The following is a 23,547-nucleotide window of genomic DNA, read 5'->3' as shown; positions in this document are numbered from 1 at the left end:
GGAATAGGTTAGATTCACAAGGCAAAATAGTGAATAAAAATAACAATCTAGTGTTTGACAAACCCAAAGATCCCAACTTTGGGGATAAGAATTCATTATTTGACAAAAACTGCTGGGAAAACTGGAAATTAGTATGACAGAAATTAGGCATGGACCCACACTTAACACTACATACCAAGATAAGATCAAAATGGGTCCATGATTTAAGCATAAAGAATGAGATCATAAATAAATTAGAGGAATATAGGATAGTTTATCTCTCAGACTTGTGGAGGAGGAAGGAATTTGTGACCAAAGGAGAACTAGGGATCATTATTGATCACAAAATAGAAAAATTTTGATTACATCAAATTAAAAAGCTTTTGTACAAACAAAAATAATGTAAACAAGATTAGAAGGGAAGTAACAAACTAGGAAAACATTTTTACAACTAAATGTTCTGATAAAGGCCTCATTTCCAAAATATGTAGAAAACTGACTTTAATTTATAAGAAATCAAGCCATTCTCCAATTTATAAATGGTCAAAGGATATGAACAGACAATTCTCAGATGATGAAATTGAAACTATTTCCACTTATATGAAAGAGTGTTCAAATTCACTATTGCTCAGAAAAAAGGTAAATTAAGACAACTCTGAGATACCACTAAACACCTGTCAGATTGGCTAAGATGACAGGAAAAAATAATGATGAATGTTGGAGAGGCTGTGGGAAAACTGGGACACTGATACATTGTTGGTGGAATTGTGAAAGAATCCAACCATTCTGGAGAGCAATCGGGAATTATGCCCAAAAAGTTATCAAACTGTTCATACACTTTGATCCAGCAGTACTACTACTGGGCTTATATCCCAAAGAAATACTAAAGAAGGGAGAGGGACCTGTATATACCAAAATGTTTATGGCAACCCTTTTTGTAGTGGCTAAAAACTGGAAAATGAATGGATACCCATCAACTGGAGAATGGTTGGGTAAATTATGGAAATGAATATTATGGACTATTATTGTTCTGTAAGAAATGACGAGCAGGATGAATGCAGAGAGGCTTGGAGAGACTTACATGAACTGATGCTAAGTGAGATGAGCAGAACCAGGAGATCATTATACACTTCAACAACGATACTGTATGAGGATGTATTCTGATAGAAGTGGATACCTTCAACAAGGAGAAGATCTAATTCAGTTCCAATTGATCAATGATGGACAGAATCAGCTACACCCAGAGAAGGAACACTGGGAAATGAGTGTAAACTGTTTGCATTTTTGTTTTTCTTCCCAGGTTATTTTTACCTTCTGAATCCAATTCTTCAACAAGAAATTCGGTTCTGCGCACATATATTGTATCTAGGATATACTATAATACATTTAACATGTATGGGATTGCCCGCCATCTAGGGGAGAGGGTGGAGGGAAGGAGGGGAAAATTTGGAACAGAAGTGAGTGCAAGAGATAATATTGTAAAAAATTACCCATATATATGTACTGTCAAAAAATAGTTATAATTATAAAATTAATTTTAAAAATTAAAATAAAATAAAAAGTATCAAAAAACAATGAAATTAAAATGAAAAGTATCTCAAGCAAACACAAGCTTAGTATATTAAATTTAATGTGAATTTTAACTATGAAAAAATTAATTCATTTGTTTATTTTCATAAATTTCATGTTCTTTTGAAATTCAGATCTATATTTATAAAGTAGCAGAGGGACTCATTACTAAAATATATTGGGTTTTTTTTTGCTTTTTTACAGTGGATTAAAATTATATTTTATTATCTGGAATTATTAAATGCAAAATTTAGGTTTTCTGTAGTAGATGTCAAAAGGAGCACTGGCTTCTATTTTTATTTATGAAAGAAGAAAAGAGGAATACTAGGCAAACTAACAGATTTAAGATTAGTTTTAAAATAAACATAAGCTTTTTCATTCTCTTTTTATGAATCTTTATATTTGTGTATGAGTTTGTCTATGAATAAACTTTCATGAAGAGCTCTATATTTTTCTGTAGCTATTTTTTTTGTATTTTCTTTATTTAAAGGTAATGAATGCAATAATTGAAAATCCTTAATGAATGTTAAAAATGAGAAAAGTTTTCATTGACAAACTATAGGAAAGTCAGGCCAGAGTCTTTTGATCAAATAAAATTTAATTCTTTTTTTTTTTAACTTTATATACAAGCTTCTGAATAAGTACAGTTTATGCTAGGTTATTTTGGCCACTCTCCTTCTTGCGTTATTTACTTACCCTTCTTGTCTTTTTCCAAAATGAATGAACGAGTTGAACTATTAACAGTAATAGACAATCCCTTGCTTGATTTTTCTATTACTTCAAGCATAGTTGACTACATATTGTTATCAATAAGAATAAAACAATTCATATTACATGAATCTAAATATCAGACCAGAGTGCAAGGACTTCATGCTATTAATATCATTTTTTTTTTCTTTCAGGAAAATGAATGCATGAGAATCAAAATTTTAGGAGACTGCTACTACTGTGTGTCTGGCCTTCCTATATCTCTTCCAAACCATGCCAAGAACTGTGTGAAAATGGGACTAGATATGTGTGAAGCCATAAAGTAAGTTCAATTTAAAATTTAAATGATCTAAAAATTTTTATCCTTGACTGCACTGTTTCTTTAGGATAGTTTTAAGTATATTTTTTAAAGTTTCAGCATTATTAGTCATAACAAGGCTAGAAAGACAATGTGTTCAAGTACTAGAAAATGATTAAATAAATTAAAGTCTATTAACATGAGACATTATTATGCCATGAAAAAATGAGTATGAAAAATTCAGAAAAACATGCAGAAAACACCATGAAGTGATGCAAAATGGAGAAAGTTGACCTAAAATAATTACTCATGTGATGACCATAGCAATGTAAATAAAACCAGCTTGGCGATACAACATTCAATGTTTTTACCATACTGCTTAAGTTTTTCTTTCCATTAATAATCCATAACCCTTTCTTTTTCTCCTTAGGGAGTGTACTTTGTAAAATGAAGGATCTTGTATCAAAATAAAATATCCTTTTTTAAGACACATGGAACATAGAACAAGAAAATTAGAACCTTAGATTATTTCTAGATTATATCATTCATGTTACATATAAAGGAAAATTTACCAGTGAGATCATGAGAATTTAAGCTAGAAGGAACATTAAAGATTCTCTCAAATTTAAAGCCTTCATTGGTCTTGTAAGAAAATTGAGGTCTATTCTGGGGTAGCTAGGTTTCATAGTGTCTTAAGGTTAACTAGACCTGGACTCAGTAAGAACTAAATTCAAATTCAGCCTCAGCCTTAATAGCTATGTGATCTTGGGCAAATAATGTAATCTTTTCTTCCCTAAATTTCCTCAACTATAAAAAGAGAGCTGTAACTCACTGGATTGTTTAAAGGATTAAATGAGAAAATATTTGTAAATTACTTAGCACATTGTTGGCATATAGTAGGCACTATACAAATATTATCATTATTATTATTATTATTATTAATAATAATAATAATAATAATAATGATAATATTTGGTTAGTTTACCCTTTGTTATAAGGGGGTAAAAATTTAGTTATTTATATAACTTGGTCTTCCTCAAATATTTTCACTCAAAAACAGAAGTAATAATTATGTCCGTGCATATAGTTCTTTATAATTTCCTGTTAATAAGAAAATAAGCTTTGTGTGAAGATATGAATATATATGACAATATGTATTTATAATAGAATCACATATAAAGAGAGAGCAGGAAATAGCATAAAGTGAAGTGAATAGAGGTTGAAAGATATTTATAAATAAGATTTTCTTTCAAAATTTAGAATGAGACAGTATTGATATGGGAAAGAAGAAACAGATGATGGTTTCAGTCTAACAGCTAACTTCTCTAATTGAATATCACAGGGTTATAGGAGCCTTTCTTTCTAACTTAGTGTTTGTTCCCACAACTGGCTGTCAGGAAAACTCAGTTCACCAGCATCAAAGATATAAGAAGAGATGAAAAAGTAACGAAATGGGAAAAGAAAGAGCTAACTAGAGGAAGTACTCTCTAATTCCTATCACTAGCAAGTATCTGGAAATATCTAAATCCTTCATAAAATGGAATCTTTTAAATTCTTTGATGTTAAAATTCTTGCTTTATCCAAAAAAAAAAAAAGTTTCTTGATCAAAATATCATGTTCCTGGTTTGAACTTGAAGGATGTTCTTCAGTTCCAAAATGAACTTTGTTATAATTATTAGTCTAGAAATGGAAAGCAAAGTGAAGGAAAGAGAAAGCCTTTATTACTGAAGGAATTTGTTTTCTCCCTTCAATCAAGTGGGAAAGATTTTTCAAAGGAAAAAGTGTGCAGTTTTATATTGTTTTTCCTATCCCCTCCACTGGTTCTCCAAGGATAATTATATTAGCTATATCTACATATTGATGAACTATCAGGAAAATTAAACTAGAATCATTTTGTTATATCAAGAATTTTAGAAATATATTTCACAACTTTGATTAGCAATCTTGATGGACCAATACAGTAAGAAAAATTGGAAAATATATTCAGGCTTCTTTTTCATTGGCTCAATAAGCCCAGTTGAAGAAAATTGCTTCTGTGTGCCATCAGAATACTTCAGAGTATTTCTTACCTTTATTATCTGCCGTGCCGCAAACTAATTAGGTGACATTACTTGTGATGCAGTACTTTGTCCACTATAGATTATTATCAGCAGATTTGGAAAAAATTAAGGTTTTCTTATTGGTACAAAAGTAAAGAAATACATCAGATACAAGAATTAGGGAATTTGTTTTATTTATATGAATAGTTTATGGATTACAAATATGTATATTTATATGTCTTGTTAACTTTCCAAAAAGATTTTGGATAACTAGCTTATTAATATTTTTAAAACAAGAAAGATATTTTATATTATTATTGCAAATTTTAAACAAACCAACTGCAAGAATTTTTGATGTAGCAATTAGATTATTAATATGAAAATGAAAAATATTATTCCATTTAATCAAGGTCAGTCTATATAAAAGAATGAAATATTTGTGCAGCTGCTTTAAGAAGCTTGTGTGTAATTAAATTGACCAGTACATTCAACCAAAAGGATCAGCTCATTAGTCTTGCACAAACTTAATGTCTTCTCTTGACTACGTGCCTAATTTGGCTTTTTCTGGTAATATATGAGTAACTGAAGTTCAGTGAATATTGCACTTTCTCACAAATATTAAAACATAGAGTGCAAGTTAGACTCCTATGATAAATTTTTAGGACACTTTCTTTAAATTCCCAACCTTTCAAAAAGGAAATCCAGAAATTTTTTCACAAATTGCTAACCACAATTGTTTCACTATTATAATGGTTGGACAAATTTTGGTAGTTTTTATTTAAAACAACAACAAAAATCATTCCCTGGGTGGGGGGGAGAGGGGAAATGATTTCTATATCTTGTTGTGAGGTATTTCTATATCACTTTCAGGGAGTCTCTTTTCTGTGTCTAGCATCAGGAAGGGCAACTTTTAGCTCAGTTTAATAACATTTTTTAAAAAGTTTTTGGTTTCTCCTATGGTAACATAGACTGTCACAGTCTTCTCTTTATGCTATAGCAATAAGCAGCTCCAAATTTCTTCATGTTTTCTCCTGAATTACAATTCTTTCATTTTCTTTAGGCTAAAGATAACAATATGACTTCAGTGTAACCATATATCTTTTCATATACTATTTTTGCATGTATTTTATATTTTTTATGGAATTATACCCCATTCTTTTTTTCCCTTTCTTCTATGATTTTGACTTGCGTTTACTATTAACTATTAAAACAAAATGACACAATGATTTTTTAAAATCAATCATTTAGAGCAATGAACTTTAAGATGTCTAATATGATATATTGACTACTATAAGAATTGAAGGCTGGACTCAGAGTCAGGAAGATTGAAGTTCAAATTCTACATCAAACATTTACTGTGTAACCTTGGACTAGTAATTTAACTTTTCAAGTTCCTTTTCTTATCTGTAAAATAAAGGTAATGATATCAGCTACTTCAAAGGATTGTTATGAAACTCAAAGGAGAAAACATGTAGAGTTGTTTTAAAAACCTTGAATCACTATATAAATGCTAATCATTATTAATAGTAGTATTATCATGTAAAATACTGAAGCTTTTTAATGAGAATTTTCTTTTATGTTGACAAAATAATACCTATTAGCTAGCTGTGTGATATTATGCAAGAAGGTTGGCTTTTATGTGTTTCTAAAAACACAGGCAGCAAAAATAAAAGGATCCGTTGAGAAAGTCCAGAAGTCTTGAAAGATTCAAATAGAATTCTTAGGTTTCTAATACTCTGTCCTAAAATCCCAGAATATATTCTAAAGAACTAGCACTTAATCTCAACTATTCGGGGGGAGGGGGGGAGGGCTAAACCAAAGATTTTCTGGTAAATGTTTTAACAACTGGGTGTCCAGAAAAACTTAATCTGTGTTATTAACATTTTCTTCAACAATATTGTTTTAAATTCAATATTAATTTACAACAATTTCCGATTTCCAAAGTGTTGCTAATCACACAGAAAATTTAACAATTGGCCAAAAAGACAAACTGATTTAAACTGGCTCCCTCCTGTAGTCTGGAATTTAACCCAAGAGGTGGGGATCATCAAAGAGTCTAGGAAATGCAGAACCAGATGAAACTGGGTTGACCAATAAATCTAAAACTTCAGCAGAAGCTTGAGTCTGGCCTAATGTTTTTTAAAGTTGTTGTTAAGGAACTAAACTTGGAAAGATGAATAAATCAAAGAAAATGTCCATCATTATCAAATTATTACAAATAAGGAGGAGGGAAGAGCAGGTATTAAGTATCTATAAACCAGGGACTATTTTCTAAACATCTCATTTGTTCTGATCTAATCAAATATAACTCCATAAGGGCTCTAGAAAGCAACTCAAAAGGAAAAAAAAATGGATTCTCATGTATTACATTAAACATAGAAGATGTGAAATAAGAGATTATTAAAAATGAAATAAAACCACTGGAAGAAATAATTTTAAGTACAATAAATTGCCAAGAAGAAAGAGTGGCAACCCACTCAAAAAATGAACTCCCTGAAAAGTAGGGAATAGCAGAAAAAGACTTCATGAGATAGCAAAATATATTAGAAAATAGAATACAATATAGGGTATCTTATATTAAAAATAACTAACCTGGAAAAAATTGAATAGATATAATTTTAAAATAACTACACTCGCTGAAAATTATGATTTTTTTAGAAAGCTTGAATGTTATTTCAAAAAATCATAAAGTAAAATTGCTTAGATATATCAGAACTAGAGGACCAAGCAAAGATAGAAAGAATGCATAAATTATTTTCTAAAAACAATCTCCATACCATCAACCCATCCACCATCCTCCCCACACCCCGGCAAAAAAAAAACAAAAAACCCTCCAACACTTTATGGATGACATAATCAAAAATAAGAACTTCAATATCAACCAAAAAATAGTGTAAACATTCACAAAATGGTCATAATTAGGATCACATGAAATCTGACAGCTGGTACTAAAATGAAGATCTTTTATTACAATATTCCAAAAAGCAAATGCTACAAGTTTATAATCCAGAATAATTTAATTCTGTAAAATTAATATAATCCTATGGATTGGATGGGGAAGAGGCAGAATTACCCACTAATTCAGTGGTTCTCAAACTTTTTCATCTCAGAATTCCTTTGAATTAAAATTAAAAACTACAAATAGATTTTTTTTTTATTTCTGTGGGTTATATCTGACACCATTTACTGTACTTGAAATTAAAACCTTTTTAAAAAAATAATTCAGCGGGGGGCGGAGCCAAGAGGGCGGAGAAGATACACGCCACTGTGTAAGCTCCTTTCTTCCCTCACAACCAACCAGATATAACCAGCCTCAGAAATAGCACTGGACTGATAGAATCCACAAGGATTGGAAGCACAACTTACCAGCTGAAGAGAATCTGGAGTTTCAGCAGGAAAGGTCAGCTCCCAGGGGAGGAAGAAGAGAGGCCAGCGCAGACGGTGGGGTAGTGGCACACTGCGCCGGTCGCGCAGGGGAGGGCTCTGGGATCAGAGAAGCCACTGGGATAATGGGCTGTTGGCTCTTCTCTGCTTATAATACAGCAGTTCAGAAGAGAAATCTAAGCCACTTTAAAATTTAAAACCAAATTGGATCTTCCCGGATCCCGGGGGTGACTCAGCAGATCTCAGCACTGGGTGGGGGTGGCCAACACAGGCAATCCAGGCTTTCACCTGGGGGTAGTTAAGAGATTGAAAAGTGGGCGGGGCGGTAATTCATAGTGCCTGGCTCCACTGCAGGCTGTGGAAGAGAAGTCCCAAAGAAGCGAAACCTTTGAACTAGGGACCGGTTTCTGGCAGACACTTCCAGTTTGAGTGCAGGGGCTTTTCACGTCACCTGCTGCAGACATCCACGCCCCACAGGGACGCATAGGCTACACTTTGAGTCGCGTTTACTGTTCAGTCTCAACCTCAGGGAAGCTGCTAAAACACAGCACCCTCAAAGCACAGCAGTGCTAGTCACCTCTGAGGCACTTCCAGGGAGGGGGTGGGGAACTCTCTCCCAGAGCTCTCTCTTAGCTCAGGCCCAGGGGCCGCTGCATCCATCTGGTCTGGGAGGAAGCTGGTAAAGAAATAAATAAATAATTTCCTACCCCAGGGACACACCCCAAAAGATTTTTTAAGTATGAGCAAAAAGCCCCAAAAAACATAGATTCCTTCTACACAGAGAAAGAGCAGGTATCCAACCCCGAGGAAGTTAACAGCAGAGAGTCAGCAGATAACAACCTAAAGGGGAACGATTCCTGCCCTCCATCACATAACTCTCTCCTTGAAGAGACTATTAAAAAGTTAAGAGAGTTTGAAGAAAAATGGGGAAAGGAAAGGGAAGCTATGATAGAGAATAACAACGTCCTGAAATTGGAGTTGGAAAAAATAAAGAATTCACAGGAGATGCAGGGAAACAAAATTAGTGAATTAGAAAAGGTAAAAAAATCACAGGAAAGTAGGATTTCTGAATTGGAGAAGATAAAAAAGTCTCAAGAAAATAGGATTTCTGAATTGAAGAAGATAAAAAAGTCCCAAGAAAATAGGATTTCTGAATTGGAAAAAGAAAATAATTCTCAAAAAAAAAATTTAGGGAAATGGAAAAAAATTCAATAGAGCAAAATAATTCATTTAAAAACGAAATTGGGCATTTACAAAAAGAACCAAAAACTGTGAAAGAAGAAAATAACTCCTTAAAAGTCAGGATGGAAATTCTCAGAGGAAGAAATTGAAACTATATCCACTCACATGAAAGAGTGTTCCAAATCACTACTGATCAGAGAAATGCAAATTAAGACCACTCTGAGATACCACTACACACCTGTCAGATTGGCTAAGATGACAGGAACAAATAATGACAAATGTTGGAGGGGATGTGGGGAAACTGGGACACTAATACATTGCTGGTGGAGTTGCGAAAGAATCCAGCCATTCTGGAGAGCAATCTGGAATTATGCCCAAAAAGTTATCAAACTGTGCATACCCTTTGACCCAGCAGCGCTACTACTGGGATTATATCCCAAAGAAATACTAAAGAGCGGAAAGAGACATATATGTGCCAAAATGTTTGTGGCAGCTCTTTTTGTTGTAGCTAGAAACTGGAGGATGAATGGATGTCCATCAGTTGGAGAATGGTTGGGTAAATTGTGGTATATGAAGGTTATGGAATATTATTGCTCGGTAAGAAATGACCAGCAGGAGGAATATAGAGAGGCTTGGAGAGACTTACATCAACTGATGCTGAGTGAAATGAGCAGAACCAGAAGATCACTGTACACTTCAACAACATTACTGTATGAGGATGTATTCTGATGGAAGTGGAAATCTTCAACATAAAGAAGATCCAACTCACTTCCAGTTGATCAATGATGGACAGAGGTAGCTGCACCCAGAGAAGAAACACTGGGAGGGGAATGAAAATTGTTAGCACTAATATCTGTCTGCCCAGGTTGCATGTACCTTCGGATTCTAATGTTTATTGTGCAACAAGAAAATGATATTCGCACACATGTATTGTACCTAGACTATATTGTAACACATGTAAAATGTATGGTATTGCCTGTCGTCGGGGGGAGGGAATAGAGGGAGGGGGGGTAAATTGGAAAAATTAATACAAGGGATAATATTATAAAATATATATATATATAATAAAAAAAAAAATTAAAAAAAAAAAAAAAAGTCAGGATGGAACAAATAGAAATGAATGATTCGTTGAGAACCCAAGAATCATTCAAACAAAACAAAAAAAAAAAAAAAAAAAAAAAAGAAAAGCTGGAGAATAATGTCAAATACTTACTGGGAAAATCTATAGACCTGGAAAATAGATCTAGGAGAGATAATCTGCGGATTATTGGACTTCCCGAAAACTATGACCAAAAAAAGAGCCTAGATTCTATTTTACAGGAAATTATCAAAGAGAACGGTCCAGAAATAATAGAAACAGAGGGGAAAGTAGATGTTGAAAGAATTCATTGAACTCCTTCTGAAATAGACCCTAAAAAAAGAACACCACGGAATATTGTGGCTAAGCTGCAGAATTACCACACAAAGGAGAAAATCCTGCAAGCAGCTAGAAAAAAACAATTTAAATACCAAGGTGCCACAATAAGGGTCACACAAGATCTGGCTGCCTCCACATTAAAAGATAGAAGGGCCTGGAACCTGATATTCCGAAAGGCAAAAGATCAAGGATTGCAACCAAGAATAAACTACCCAGCTAAGTTTAGCATCTTTTTCCATGGAAGAAGATGGTCATTCAATGAAATAGAGGAATTCCATATGTTTCTAAGAAAAAAACCAGACTTAAACAAAAAATTTGATCTACATCCACAAGACTGAAGAGAAACAGAAAAAGGTACACAGAACCCTTGAGAACTATATCTCTGTTGTGGGTATATAGAAAGTACGCATGGATAATTTGATTTTACTGATATAAAAGAGAAAAAAAGGAGGGGGTGTAGTAAAGGGAAGGGGGTAGTATCAGAAAAAGGGGAGGGAGTGATAAAAAGAGGGAAACTACATCCTAGGAAGAGGCATAGAAAATACACCATATCTGAGGGAATTTAGAGAGGGGGAGAATCATTGTGTAAATCTTACTCTCATCAGAAGAGGCTCAAAGAGTAAATAATTGTCATATTTCTTTTTCAGAGAATTCTCTCTCACCTCATTAAAAGGGGGGAGAGGAAAAGGGAAAAGGAAAAGGAGAATAAGGGAAGGGACGTGGAGGGAGGGGGGAGGGATACTAAAAAAAAAAGGGAGGGTTGCACGTCACAAGGGGGGGTCTATAAATTAAATATTGGGGAAGGGGTTCAGGGGGGTCAAGGGAAAAAGCATAATCTGGGGATAATATGATGGCAGGAAATACAGAATTAGTAATTTTAACTGTAAATGTGAATGGGATGAACGCTCCCATCAAATGGAGACAGATAGCAGACTGGATCAAAAATCAGAACCCTACAATATGTTGTTTACAGGAAACACACTTAAAGCAGGGAGATACATATAGAGTAAAGGTAAAAGGTTGGAGCAGAATCTATTATGCTTCAGGTAAAGCCAAAAAAGCAGGGGTAGCTATCCTTATCTCAGATCAAGCAAAAGCAGAAGTTGATCTAATTAAAAGAGATAAGGAAGGAAACTATATCCTGCTGAAAGGTAGCATAAATAATGAAGCCATATCGATACTAAACATATATGCACCAAGTGGTATAGCATCTAACTTTCTAAAGGAAATGTTAAGAGAGTTGCAAGAAGAAATAGACAGTAAAACTATAATAGTGGGAGATCTCAACCTTGCACTCTCAGATTTAGACAAATCAAACCACAAAACAAACAAGAAAGAAATTAAAAAAGTAAATAGAACATTAGAAAAACTAAGTATGATAGACCTTTGGAGAAAATTGAATGGTAATAGAAAGGAATATACTTTCTTCTCAGCAGTTCATGGATCCTATACAAAAATAGACCATATATTAGGACATAAAGATCTCAAAATTAAATGTAGGAAGGCAGAAATAATAAATGCCTTCTTCTCAGACCACAATGCAATAAAAGCTACATTCAGTAAAAAGTTAGGGATAAATAGACCAAAAAAGTAATTGGAAACTGAATAATCTCATCTTAAAGAATGACTGGGTGAAAGAGCAAATTATAGAAACAATTAATAATTTCACCCAAGATAATGACAATGATGAGACATCATACCAAAATCTGTGGGATGCACCTAAGCAGTAATAAGGGGAAATTTTATATCTTTAGAGGCTTATTTGAAGAAAATAGAGAAAGAGAAGATTAACGAATTGGGCTTGCAACTTAAAAGGCTATAAAAAGACCAAATTAAAAACCCCCAACCCAAAATTAAACTTGAAATAGAAAAATTAAAAGGAGAAATCAATAATATTGAAAGTAAAAAAACTATTGAATTAATAAATAAAACCAAGAGTTGGTTTTATGAAAAAGCCAATAAAATAGATAAACCTTTGGTAAATCTGATCAGAAAAAAGAAAGAGGAAAATCAAATTGTTAGTCTTACAAATGAAAAGGGGGATCTTTCCACCAATGAAGAGGAAATTAGAGAAATAATAAGGAGTTACTTTGCCCAACTTTATGCCAATAAATTTGATAACTTAAGTGAAATGGAAGACTTCCTCCAAAAATATAGGCTTTCTAGATTAACAGAGGAGGAAATAAATTGCTTAAACAGTCCCATTTCAGAAAAAGAAATAGAACAAGCTATTAATCAACTCCCCAGGAAAAATAATCCCCAGGACCAGATGGATTTACATGTGAATTCTACCAAACATTTAAAGAACAATTAACCCCAATGCTATATAAACTATTTGAAAAAATAGGGAATAAAGGAGTACTACCAAACTCCTTTTATGACACAGACATGGTACTGATACCTAAACCAGGTCAATCGAAAACTGAGAAAGAAAATTATAGACCAATTTCCTTAATGAATATTGATGCTAAAATCTTAAATAAGATATTAGCAAAAAGACTTCAGAAAATCATCCCCAGGATAATACACTATGATCAAGTAGGATTCATACCAGGAATGCAGGGCTGGTTTAATATTAGGAAAACTATTAGTATAATTGACCATATTAATAATCAAATTAATAAAAAACATATGATCATCTCAATAGATGCAGAAAAAGCATTTGACAAAATCCAACATCCATTCCTACTAAAAACTCTTGAGAGTATAGGAATAAATGGATTATTCCTTAGAATAATCAGGAGCATATATTTAAGACCGTCAGTAAGCATAATATGCAATAGAAATAAACTGCAACCTTTCCCAGTAAGATCAGGAGTGAAACAAGGTTGCCCACTATCACCATTACTATTCAATATAGTACTAGAAACGCTAGCCTCGGCAATAAGAGCCGAGAAAGAGATTCAAGGAATTAGAGTAGGAAATGAGAAAATTAAACTATCACTTTTTGCAGATGACATGATGGTATACTTAGAGAACCCCAAAGACTCTGCTAAAAAGCTACTAGAAATAATTCAAAATTTCAGCAAAGTGGCAGGATACAAAATAAATCCACATAAATCCTCGGCATTTTTATATATCACTAACAAAATGCAACAGCAAGAGATACAAAGAGAAATTCCATTCCAAACAAATGTTGAGAGTATAAAGTATTTGGGAATCCATTTACCAAAGAATAGTCAGGAATTATATGAGAAAAATTACAAAACACTTGCCACAAAAATAAAGTCAGATTTAAATAATTGGAAAGACATTCAGTGCTCTTGGATAGGCTGAGCAAATATAATTAAGATGACAATACTCCCCAAACTAATCTATTTATTTAGTGCTATACCAATCAGACTCCCAAGAAACTATTTTAATGACCTAGAAAAAATAACAACAAAATTCATATTGAAGAATAAAAGGTCGAGAATTGCAAGGGAACTAATGAAAAAAAAGTCAGAGGAAGGTAGTCTAAGTGTACCTGATCTAAAGCTATATTATATAGCAGCAGTCACCAAAACCATTTGGTACTGGCTAAGAAATAGACCTGTAGATCAGTGGAACAGATTAGATACAAAGGACAAAAAAGGGTACATCTATAGCAATCTAATCTTTGACAAACCCAAAGATACCAACATTAGGGACAAAAATTCATTATTCAGAAAAAACTGTTGGGAAAACTGGAAATTAGTATGGCAGAAATTAGATATGGATCCACACTTAACACCATATACCAAGATAAGATCAAAATGGGTCCATGATTTAGGCATAAAGAATGAGATCATAAATAGATTAGAGAAACAGGGAATAGTCTACCTCTCAGACCTATGGAGGAGGAAGGAATTTATGACCAGAGGAGAATTAGACATCATTATTGATCACAAAATAGAAGATTTTGATTACATCAAACTAAAAAGTTTCTGTACAAACAATACTAATGCAAACAAGATTAGAAGGGAAGTAACAAATTGGGAAAATATTTTTAAAAGTAAAGGTTCTGAAAAGGTCTCATTTCCAAAATATATAGAGAATTGACCCTGATTTATAGGAAACCAAACCATTCTCCTATTGATAAATGGTCAGAGGATATGAACAGACAATTCTCAGATGATGAAATTGAAACTATTTCCACTCATATGAAAGAGTGTTCCAAATCACTACTGATCAGAGAAATGCCAATTAAGACAACTCTGAGATACCACTACACACCTGTCAGATTGGCTAAGATGACAGGAACAAATAATGATGAATGTTGGAGGGGATGTGGGAAAACTGGGACACTGATACATTGTTGGTGGAGTTGTGAAAGAATCCAGCCATTCTGGAGAGCAATTTGGAACTATGCCCAAAAAGTTATCAAACTGTGCATACCCTTTGACCCAGCATTGCTGTTATTGGGATTATATCCCAAAGAAATACTAAAGAGTGGAAAGGGACCTTGTATGTACCAAAATGTTTGTGGCAGCTCTTTTTGTTGTAGCTAGAAGCTGGAAGATGAATGGATGTCCATCAATTGGAGAATGGTTGGGTAAATTGTGGTATATAAAGATTATGGAATATTATTGCTCTGTAAGAAATGACCAGCAGGAGGAATACAGAGAGGCTTAGAGAGACTTAAATCAACTGTTGCTGAGTGAAATGAGCAGAACCAGAAGATCACTATACACTTCAACAACAATACTGTATGAGGATGTATTCTTATGGAAGTGGAAATCTTCAACATAAAGAAGATCCAACTCACTTCCAGTTGATCAGTGATGGACAGAAATAACTATACCCAGAGAAGGAACACTGGGAAGTGAATGTAAATTGTTAGCACTACTGTCTATCTACCCAGGTTACTTATACCTTTGGAAGCTAATAATTAATGTGCAACAAGAAAATGGTATTTACACACATGTATTGTATCTAGGTTATATTGTAACACATGTAAAATGTATGGGATTACCTGTCATCGGGGGGAGGGAGTAGCTAGAGGGAGGGAATAATTTGGAAAAATGAATAAAAAAATAATAATAATTCGGTTAAAAATAACAACTATAAACTCATTAAATACTAATATAAATAACATTTTTTAAAAAACTTAAATTTTACAAAACAAAAAAATTGTGAGAATGGCATTGCTTTGAATAGTCTTTAGTGTCTACATTAATATAGGGTTCTCATATCTGTTTCTGAATTCAATCTTTAAAAATACATTGTTGGAGTATTGAAATATATGAAGAAAATTTGAACTCACAGAGATATATAATTGTACAAGATTTGATTAAACAAATGTTTAGTATTTATATGAAAACAGTTTTTGTCTTAAGAGATCCCAGATGTCCTTGAATTACTCTGAGAATTGCTGTTTTCGTGGAAAACAGGGAACATAGAAGCAATGCAGATGAATTACCAGAACTAAATAGGAATTTTTAAATTAAAAAAAACAAAACACAAATCCTGAGAAACCTAGAAAGAAATGACCAAAAAAGTGACTTCTGGGTAGTGTGAATTGTCCCAAAGCCAAGTGAGTAATGCCATGAAAACAAATTATACAACAATGTTGTAAAGAAAAACAACTTTGAGTTAAAAAAAAAACAAAACTGATCACATAAATGACTAATAATACCTCCAAGAGATCTATGATGACATGTTTGTAACGAGGAGAGAAGGGAACATGTCAGAGTTGGCAAAAATAATGCTATAATAAAGCTTTTTTTTAAATTAATTAATTTTTTAAAACAATTTTGAAAATTATATTTAGAATATATTTAATTAAAAAACTAGAAGCATGAAATGGAAATATGCAGTTTCATTTAAATATTTTGTTTATATTAAGCATTTCAAAAAACAGTTGATTGGTTACTTTGGTTAATTAAACTATTTTGAATCCTCTGTCCTCCTCATCCTTCTTTTATCCAAAATGATCACTGTCTAATTATTTTTTTAATCAAGACAATTCACAAATTAGTATGGGTACTATTATTTTTTGCTCTGCCCTTCCTTAGAGTCCCTAGTCCTTGCCCTCTAGGGAGGAATAAATGTGTCTATTTTGTTGGCTCCTAGCAGCTGTCTTATACGATATAATCTATTTGATGATAGCATTACTTTTAAAATACATGGGAAAAAATGTGATAGAATGTGAGCTGACTCGGTTATAATTGGGAGATGAGGAAATAAAAGCTATTTTACCCATTTTATATGTTTTTTCTTCTTTTTAGGAAAGTAAGAGATGCAACTGGAGTTGATATCAATATGCGTGTGGGAGTACACTCTGGGAATGTTCTCTGTGGTGTGATTGGTTTGCAAAAGTGGCAGTATGATGTCTGGTCTCATGATGTTACACTAGCAAATCACATGGAAGCTGGAGGTGTTCCAGGGTATGGCAAATTGACTGAGTTCAATTCTTTTCATCACTTTATTTATTTGTTTGTTTGTTTTGCTGAGGCAATTGGGGTTAAGTGACTTCCCAGGGTCACACAGCTAAGAAGTGTTAAGTGTCTGAGATCTTATTTGAACTCAGATCCTCTTGACTTTGGGGCTGGTGCTCTATCTACTGCACTACCTAACTGCCCCTTTAAGTAATCACTCTTGACTTGGTTCTTTCATGACAAAATCCTTATCCCCAACACATATTTACAAATTATTAAATGGATGCTAATTGTTAGATTTGATGACCTACTTGGTTTAATTATTCATCCTTTATTTAAAAAAAAACTCATATAGGATAAAAATTTAAATTTTATTCCCAATCTTTTAATATCATTTCCCCCAAGATAAATCTTTGATTAACCTATTGAAAAGGGGAGAGGAGAGGATGCTATATAGTTCAGTGCACTTCCCATATAAACCTTTTACATAAGCTTCATCAAATATGCTTGCCTGAATTTGAATTGGATGTAACAAAATTTTTCAGTCTATGAAAAGATCCAAATTAAATCACCTTGACGTTGTATGTGCTACAGAATACTTTAGTACTAGACTTTGCTGCTGTTAAAATAGACATTACTAGCTGTTAGACATTGGACATACCTTGCCTTTCACTCATATTCATTTCTTATCTATATGCATAATTTTCCTTACACCATTAAAAACATTATTTTATAGTGCAAACCATCAAGATAATTTTCATATTGTTCTGATCAGGTTTTAAAATATAATTGCAGGCGTGTTCACATTACTTCAGTTACATTAGAGCACTTGAATGGAGCTTACAAAGTAGAAGAAGGAGATGGAGATATAAGGGACCCATATCTGAAAGAACATTATGTCAAAACTTATTTTGTGATCAATCCCAAGGTCAGTATTGATATGAAAAGTCTATGAATGATTTTGAAACAGTTATTTCTGATTTTAAAAGTCAGAAAAAATAGAAATATAACAATTTCAATAATTTTGTAAGTTTTATATCCCAGTTGTAAAGTCCTGGGATTATAGAAGTCTCTCAACAAATACTTCTGGATTTCAGTTCAACATTTCATCTTTATGTGCCTACAATTTTAACTATTCTAAATTTTTACAAAATTGTTTTTATTTTTCTAACTACATTATTGAGGGGAGTTGCTTTGGAGTCACTACATACAAGCAAAATCAACAGGACTAACTTGAAATGTTATTGTTTCTGTAGGTCTATACCTACATGGTGGTTTTAAATCATTTGTTGATCAAGCTTTATTAATTAAATAATTGTAAGTACAATGTATGTTAATGAATAATAATGCCTTTAATACAATATCAATCAATCCTTATTATCTACTATGTGCAAAGCACTGGATACAATGACAGATACAACAAAGACCTTGCTCAAAAGGAGCTTAATGGGCAAATGTATTTGTAAAAGTAATAATTGTAATACAAAAGAGAATATGCTCTCAATTTTAAAATGGTGAAGTTGTTTTCTGTTGAGTCTTTTTAAAAATCAAGAGTGTTTCAGAAATGGTCATGCCAAATTCACTAAAATATTATTATTATTATTATTATTATTATTATTATTATTATTATTATTTTAGTTCTTGAAAGCATAATTTTCAGTTTCCTTTATCTAAAACATTTAACTTCCTGATGATGCTTCTAGATAAATTATATTTTACTATAGATGACTGTTTAAAACAGAGACTGAGTAAACTGGATATGTGTTTTTGGCTGGCTTTTAAGAGATATATTGCATAATATAAAAGTTGTATAGATATAAATTAGTAAAGAAGATGGATAAATAATTTTTATTATGTAAGAAATAATTCATTAAGAAATTAAGATATATACACACATATATGTATACATAAATGCATACATACTATGATACATAAACTGAATCTAATGCTTCAAATGTGTAATGTGCCTGCTACTTTATTTTTTGCAATCAGGGAGAAAGACGAAGTCCTCAGCACCTCTTTAGACACAAGGCATACATTAGATGGAGCCAAGATGAGAGCATCTGTCCGCATGACCCGGTATTTGGAGTCCTGGGGAGCAGCCAAGCCCTTTGCACATTTACATCACAGGGACAGCATGACAACAGAAAATGGCAAGATCAGTACCACAGTATGGGCTTTTTTATGTCATTTAAAGTAGCATAATTATGAGAGGAAAATATATTTTCTCAATATTAAATGTTCCACCTTTCCTTGACATTAACTATAGTCCATGTTAAAACATTTATAGTTTCCTTTTCCAGAGATATCTTTATAGATGGATAGTTTGTGAATTAACATCAATTCCTGAATTCTATGTTACATAAGAGCAGTATGCTCCATGTACTGTTATTTCTTTGCTTTGATTAATCTGTGGAATCAGATAATCAGTTTCTATTGAGTGACTGAGTCTGCCAACTTTGGTTTTATAAGAAATTAGAAGGTTTTACTCATGAGACACTTTCTTGTATGGCACATATCTAACAAGAAATTGTCATGTTCCCTTATCCCACTTGGTCCTACTCATGTTATGCTCTGAATCTCATCTGTATTCTATCATTCCATGGGCCTTGTTTGTTTTGATCTTGAAGTCTTGTTGAAGTGTTTTGTAGTCAACAGCCCTTGTTGTCAAACCTGTTCTTTGGTAAATTTTCAAAATATATTATGTATTCATGTTTTATGTTTGAAAAGTATTTTCATTTTAAACAAGATCCTTTAAATATCTGTCTAGCCCCAAACCTAATCAAAATTCCAGTCAGATATAATCTGGCCATCAGTATAAAAACCAATTGCTTGGGACCAAACCTAAAAACACCTGAATGAAATGTAAAAAGTTGTAAAAATCATCTATTTGTAATGATCCAGATAATAGCAATTATATAGACAAAACATATAAGAAATTCACTGCATTTTTCATTTGACTGTCATGGTTCCATATAGACAGTTTTGAAGGATGAAAGTCTACTTGTCTATAAGAATTATTTTTCAGCTACTTAAATTTTTCATTGTGAAAGCAGATGGCTATGTGGTGTATATGTTGTTATTGTTGTTTCATAAATTATCTTGTAATTCATAATCTGACTAGTACATATTCTTTTTTTTTTCTCTAGGATGTTCCAATGGGTCAGCATCACTTTCAGCACCGCACATTAAGGTATAACTTATGGTATCAAATGAAAATACATGTATTGCTCTCACATCTCTGGAAGGTATAATCTATCATCATTTTTAAAAGCTTGTTCCTTTTTTAAAAATGAGCCTTTTATATTACTTTCAGTTCTAAAAACAAAATAACATAATTTAATATCATTTGAATAAAGAAATAAAATCAATAATACATGATTACAAATCTCCATGGAATATACAAATTGTTTTGCTGAATAGAATTATCTTATATTAAACTTGTGACTAATTACATACATTTCTTCCTTCTAAGATTGTCAGAGATAAACTCAAGGTTATCCTGTGTCTATACATATGTAAACAAATACACATACACATGTAATATACAACATATAATATAAATAATACATGTGATATATATGCACATAATGTGTGCACCATATAGAGGTATGTGGGTATATGTATGTGTGAGTATATAAAGAAAGGGAAAAAATATAAACATAATTATATGTTGTCTTCCCTATTGGATCATGAGTTTCTTCAAGGAACAAGGACTTTTGCCTTTCTTTGCTTGGAATTTAGCACATTATGTCAAAATAATAGGCATAAAACGAATGATTATTGCTTAGTTAACTTTTAGTCTAAAGAATCTTCTGATAAAGCAGAACTGAATCCATTCTCCTTGAATTTTCTCTCATAAAATGTAAAATCCTTTAAGCAAGTAATATTTCATTTTCATCTTTGTATCTCCAGAGGTTGGTACAATGCCTGGTACCTTTCTCAATATCACTATCTTATCATCAGACTCTTTATTCTCTAAATACTGTTTACTTTCATGCTTTTTTTGTTTTAATTGATAATTGAAAATAAATGCATATTTGTTTATATGGATGTGTACACATTTCTGTGTATATGTTTTATTTAGATGGGTAGGATATATCTAGGAATGAAAGAAAATTCTTTATTCTTAATTGGTGATTGTCACTTAAAAAGCAGAATCAAAACATCAATTTTTCCCTATTTTGTCATTTAATGATGTAAATAAAGTATAAATGCTTCCATTATGGAAAAACATATATACAAACATATATACACATATATATGTTTGAGAATAACATGTAGAATCATATTAGTTTCATATCATGTAGAAAATTAATTATAATCATTGCTTATTTAATGGGACATTTGCCAGAATATGGAAATAAGACTAACCAGAAAATGTGCATTTATCTAAAACAGAAACTTGAGAAATTGTTATCCTAAAGAAAAACTAGGTAGTAATGAAAGAAAAATCTACAGATGAGGGGAAAGAACAAAGATATATGGATAAAATGGTATTCTCTAAGATTATTGAAATAAATGATGAAACCAAATTGATAAATATTTCATAAGTAAATAAAATTTTTATCCAAAACATTAATAGTAATGTTTAAAAGCTGTAAATACTATAAATTTTATATTAGTATATAAAGATGCAATATAAATTTTTATTCTAAGCTTAAAAGTTGTTTCTTTTTATTTTATGAAAAAGAGGTATATCCATTCAGTAATGAAATTCTTAATCAAGTTAAAGAGAATCAGAACATTTATTTTTAGAGTTATCACTAGAATCCTCATTAATATTGGCATTCAGTCTATGTAAAACTTAAGACATGCCAATGAAAACTCTGCTTTTTAAAGGCACTCTACTGGGGTCTTTAGCTTCATTTAAAAGAGCAATTCCAAAGTCCCAGTTTTCCTTCGATGAATTATTCACTTAATAGTTGTCAATTAACACTTCTCAACTGCTATAGTTATTAAAGTTTAATGTTGTTGAATGTTTCAATGTACTTATAAAAACATGTTATAATCATAACATACTTCCAAGTATAGTCTATAAATAGGAAACTATTTCTGAATAGGCCTAAAAGAAAAGCTTTCTTAGACAATTTGAAATTCATGTTGCTGGTTTTGTGGGGAAATTGGTTTTTATTTGTTTTTTCATCAATATAAAAAACTCCCACTGTCTATTAAAAATAGTTGTTTAGGAAGTTAACTGATTTATCCATGGTATTAAAGCTAGTGTCAGAGGCAGAGTTTGAGGCCAGGTTTTCCTAATTCCAAAACTAACTAGTCCTTTCTCCATTATATACCTCTCAGGTTAAGATTGAATATAAATAAAATAAGAAACTATATGATCTCTCTGAAAATTGAATCATTGAATACTGAATAAGACCAGCCAGTCAAACTCACCCAAATTTTTGAGGTTCTAAGTAATGATTCATATGAAAATTAGATTTCTCTTTATCAAATAAATTTGTTGTGTCAAATCCTTCAATGAGGGAAATATAGAGCTTTTATTAAAGGGAGTTCTAATATATAATCTAAATTTCCCTCTATTAGTACTTTTTCTGCAAACCTTTCAAAGTATTATCTTTTAGTTTTGTTATTTAATACATAATGTCACTAATTGTTAAGTCTGAAATTGGAGTATATACTAAGATCAATTGTTTATTGTCGTTCAGTGATTTTTAGTCGTGTCCAATTTTTTGCAATCCTATTTGGATTATTTTTGAAAAAAGATACTGGAGTGGCTTGCTAATTTTCTTCTCTATGAAGACTAAACCATCCACTAAATTCAAAAAGCCTTGGTGTTTGGTACTGTGTTAATAGAACAGCCTAATGATCAACAACATCTCTTTATAGAACTTAACAAGTGTTTTGGCATCATGTGTACAAAGACAGGTTAGTTATTCTTAAACATTTATTCCTTAATGATACTTTTATTTTCCTTTAGAACCAAATCACAGAAGAAAAGATTTGAAGAAGAACTGAATGAAAGGATGATTCAGGCAATTGATGGAATCAATGCTCAAAAGTATGTTGCCATTTTTTAAGAATTGTTCATCTTCCTTTCCCATTGCTGTTTTCCTTTTGCAAACAGAAATTATATGCTTTTGTCTTTTTGTTTCTGTAGCTATTTTTAAAATATTTTCGTTTGTCCATTTATCATCATCCTTTGGATATATTTGTCTTACATAGTTATACTTTATGTGCCCCATGTCCTAGACTTCTCACCTATAAAAATTTTCTTATATCTTGTTCTTTAGTGTTTAATTTCTTTTTTATAAAATATGCTTTGCTGTGCATCACTGATAAATAACAAAAGTCAAGAAGAAATATTATCATGTTGATAGTGATTATTTAAAAAGCTAAAAGTGATATTCATTTGAGGTCATATGGTTAATGTACATATTCATATAAGAGGCAATCTAGGCCTCAGTAGTTAAATGTAAGCCTTTCTATTTATGAATTGCCTATTCAGAAGCTAAAGAAAGGAACAATCTTAGAGAACAGAAAAGAAGACAAGAAAAATTATTAGCTATACATGTGGAAATTGAGATGGCTTTTGGGTAAAAGCAAATTTTACTATATATAACAATTTATCAAAAATTGACTGGTCCTGCTAAATGTTATAACTGCCCTATCAAT

At 32.0% G+C, this 23,547-nt stretch overlaps 1 protein-coding gene across 1 annotated transcript in view; it reads left to right on the top strand.

Annotated features, from left to right (window-relative positions):
- ADCY2 (adenylate cyclase 2) overlaps positions 1-23,547 on the top strand; it is a 589,713-nt gene that overhangs the window by 439,349 nt on the left and 126,817 nt on the right. Inside the window, 7 exon segments of the mRNA XM_074279140.1 lie at positions 2,451-2,578; positions 16,765-16,923; positions 17,710-17,842; positions 18,907-18,939; positions 18,941-19,084; positions 20,064-20,107; positions 22,853-22,933. Coding sequence (XP_074135241.1) covers positions 2,451-2,578; positions 16,765-16,923; positions 17,710-17,842; positions 18,907-18,939; positions 18,941-19,084; positions 20,064-20,107; positions 22,853-22,933 — 722 coding nt within the window.

The sequence above is a fragment of the Sminthopsis crassicaudata genome, chromosome 1, assembly GCF_048593235.1.
Source record: "Sminthopsis crassicaudata isolate SCR6 chromosome 1, ASM4859323v1, whole genome shotgun sequence".
NCBI lineage: Eukaryota > Metazoa > Chordata > Mammalia > Dasyuromorphia > Dasyuridae > Sminthopsis > Sminthopsis crassicaudata.
This window is presented reverse-complemented; position numbering and strand designations above follow the sequence as displayed.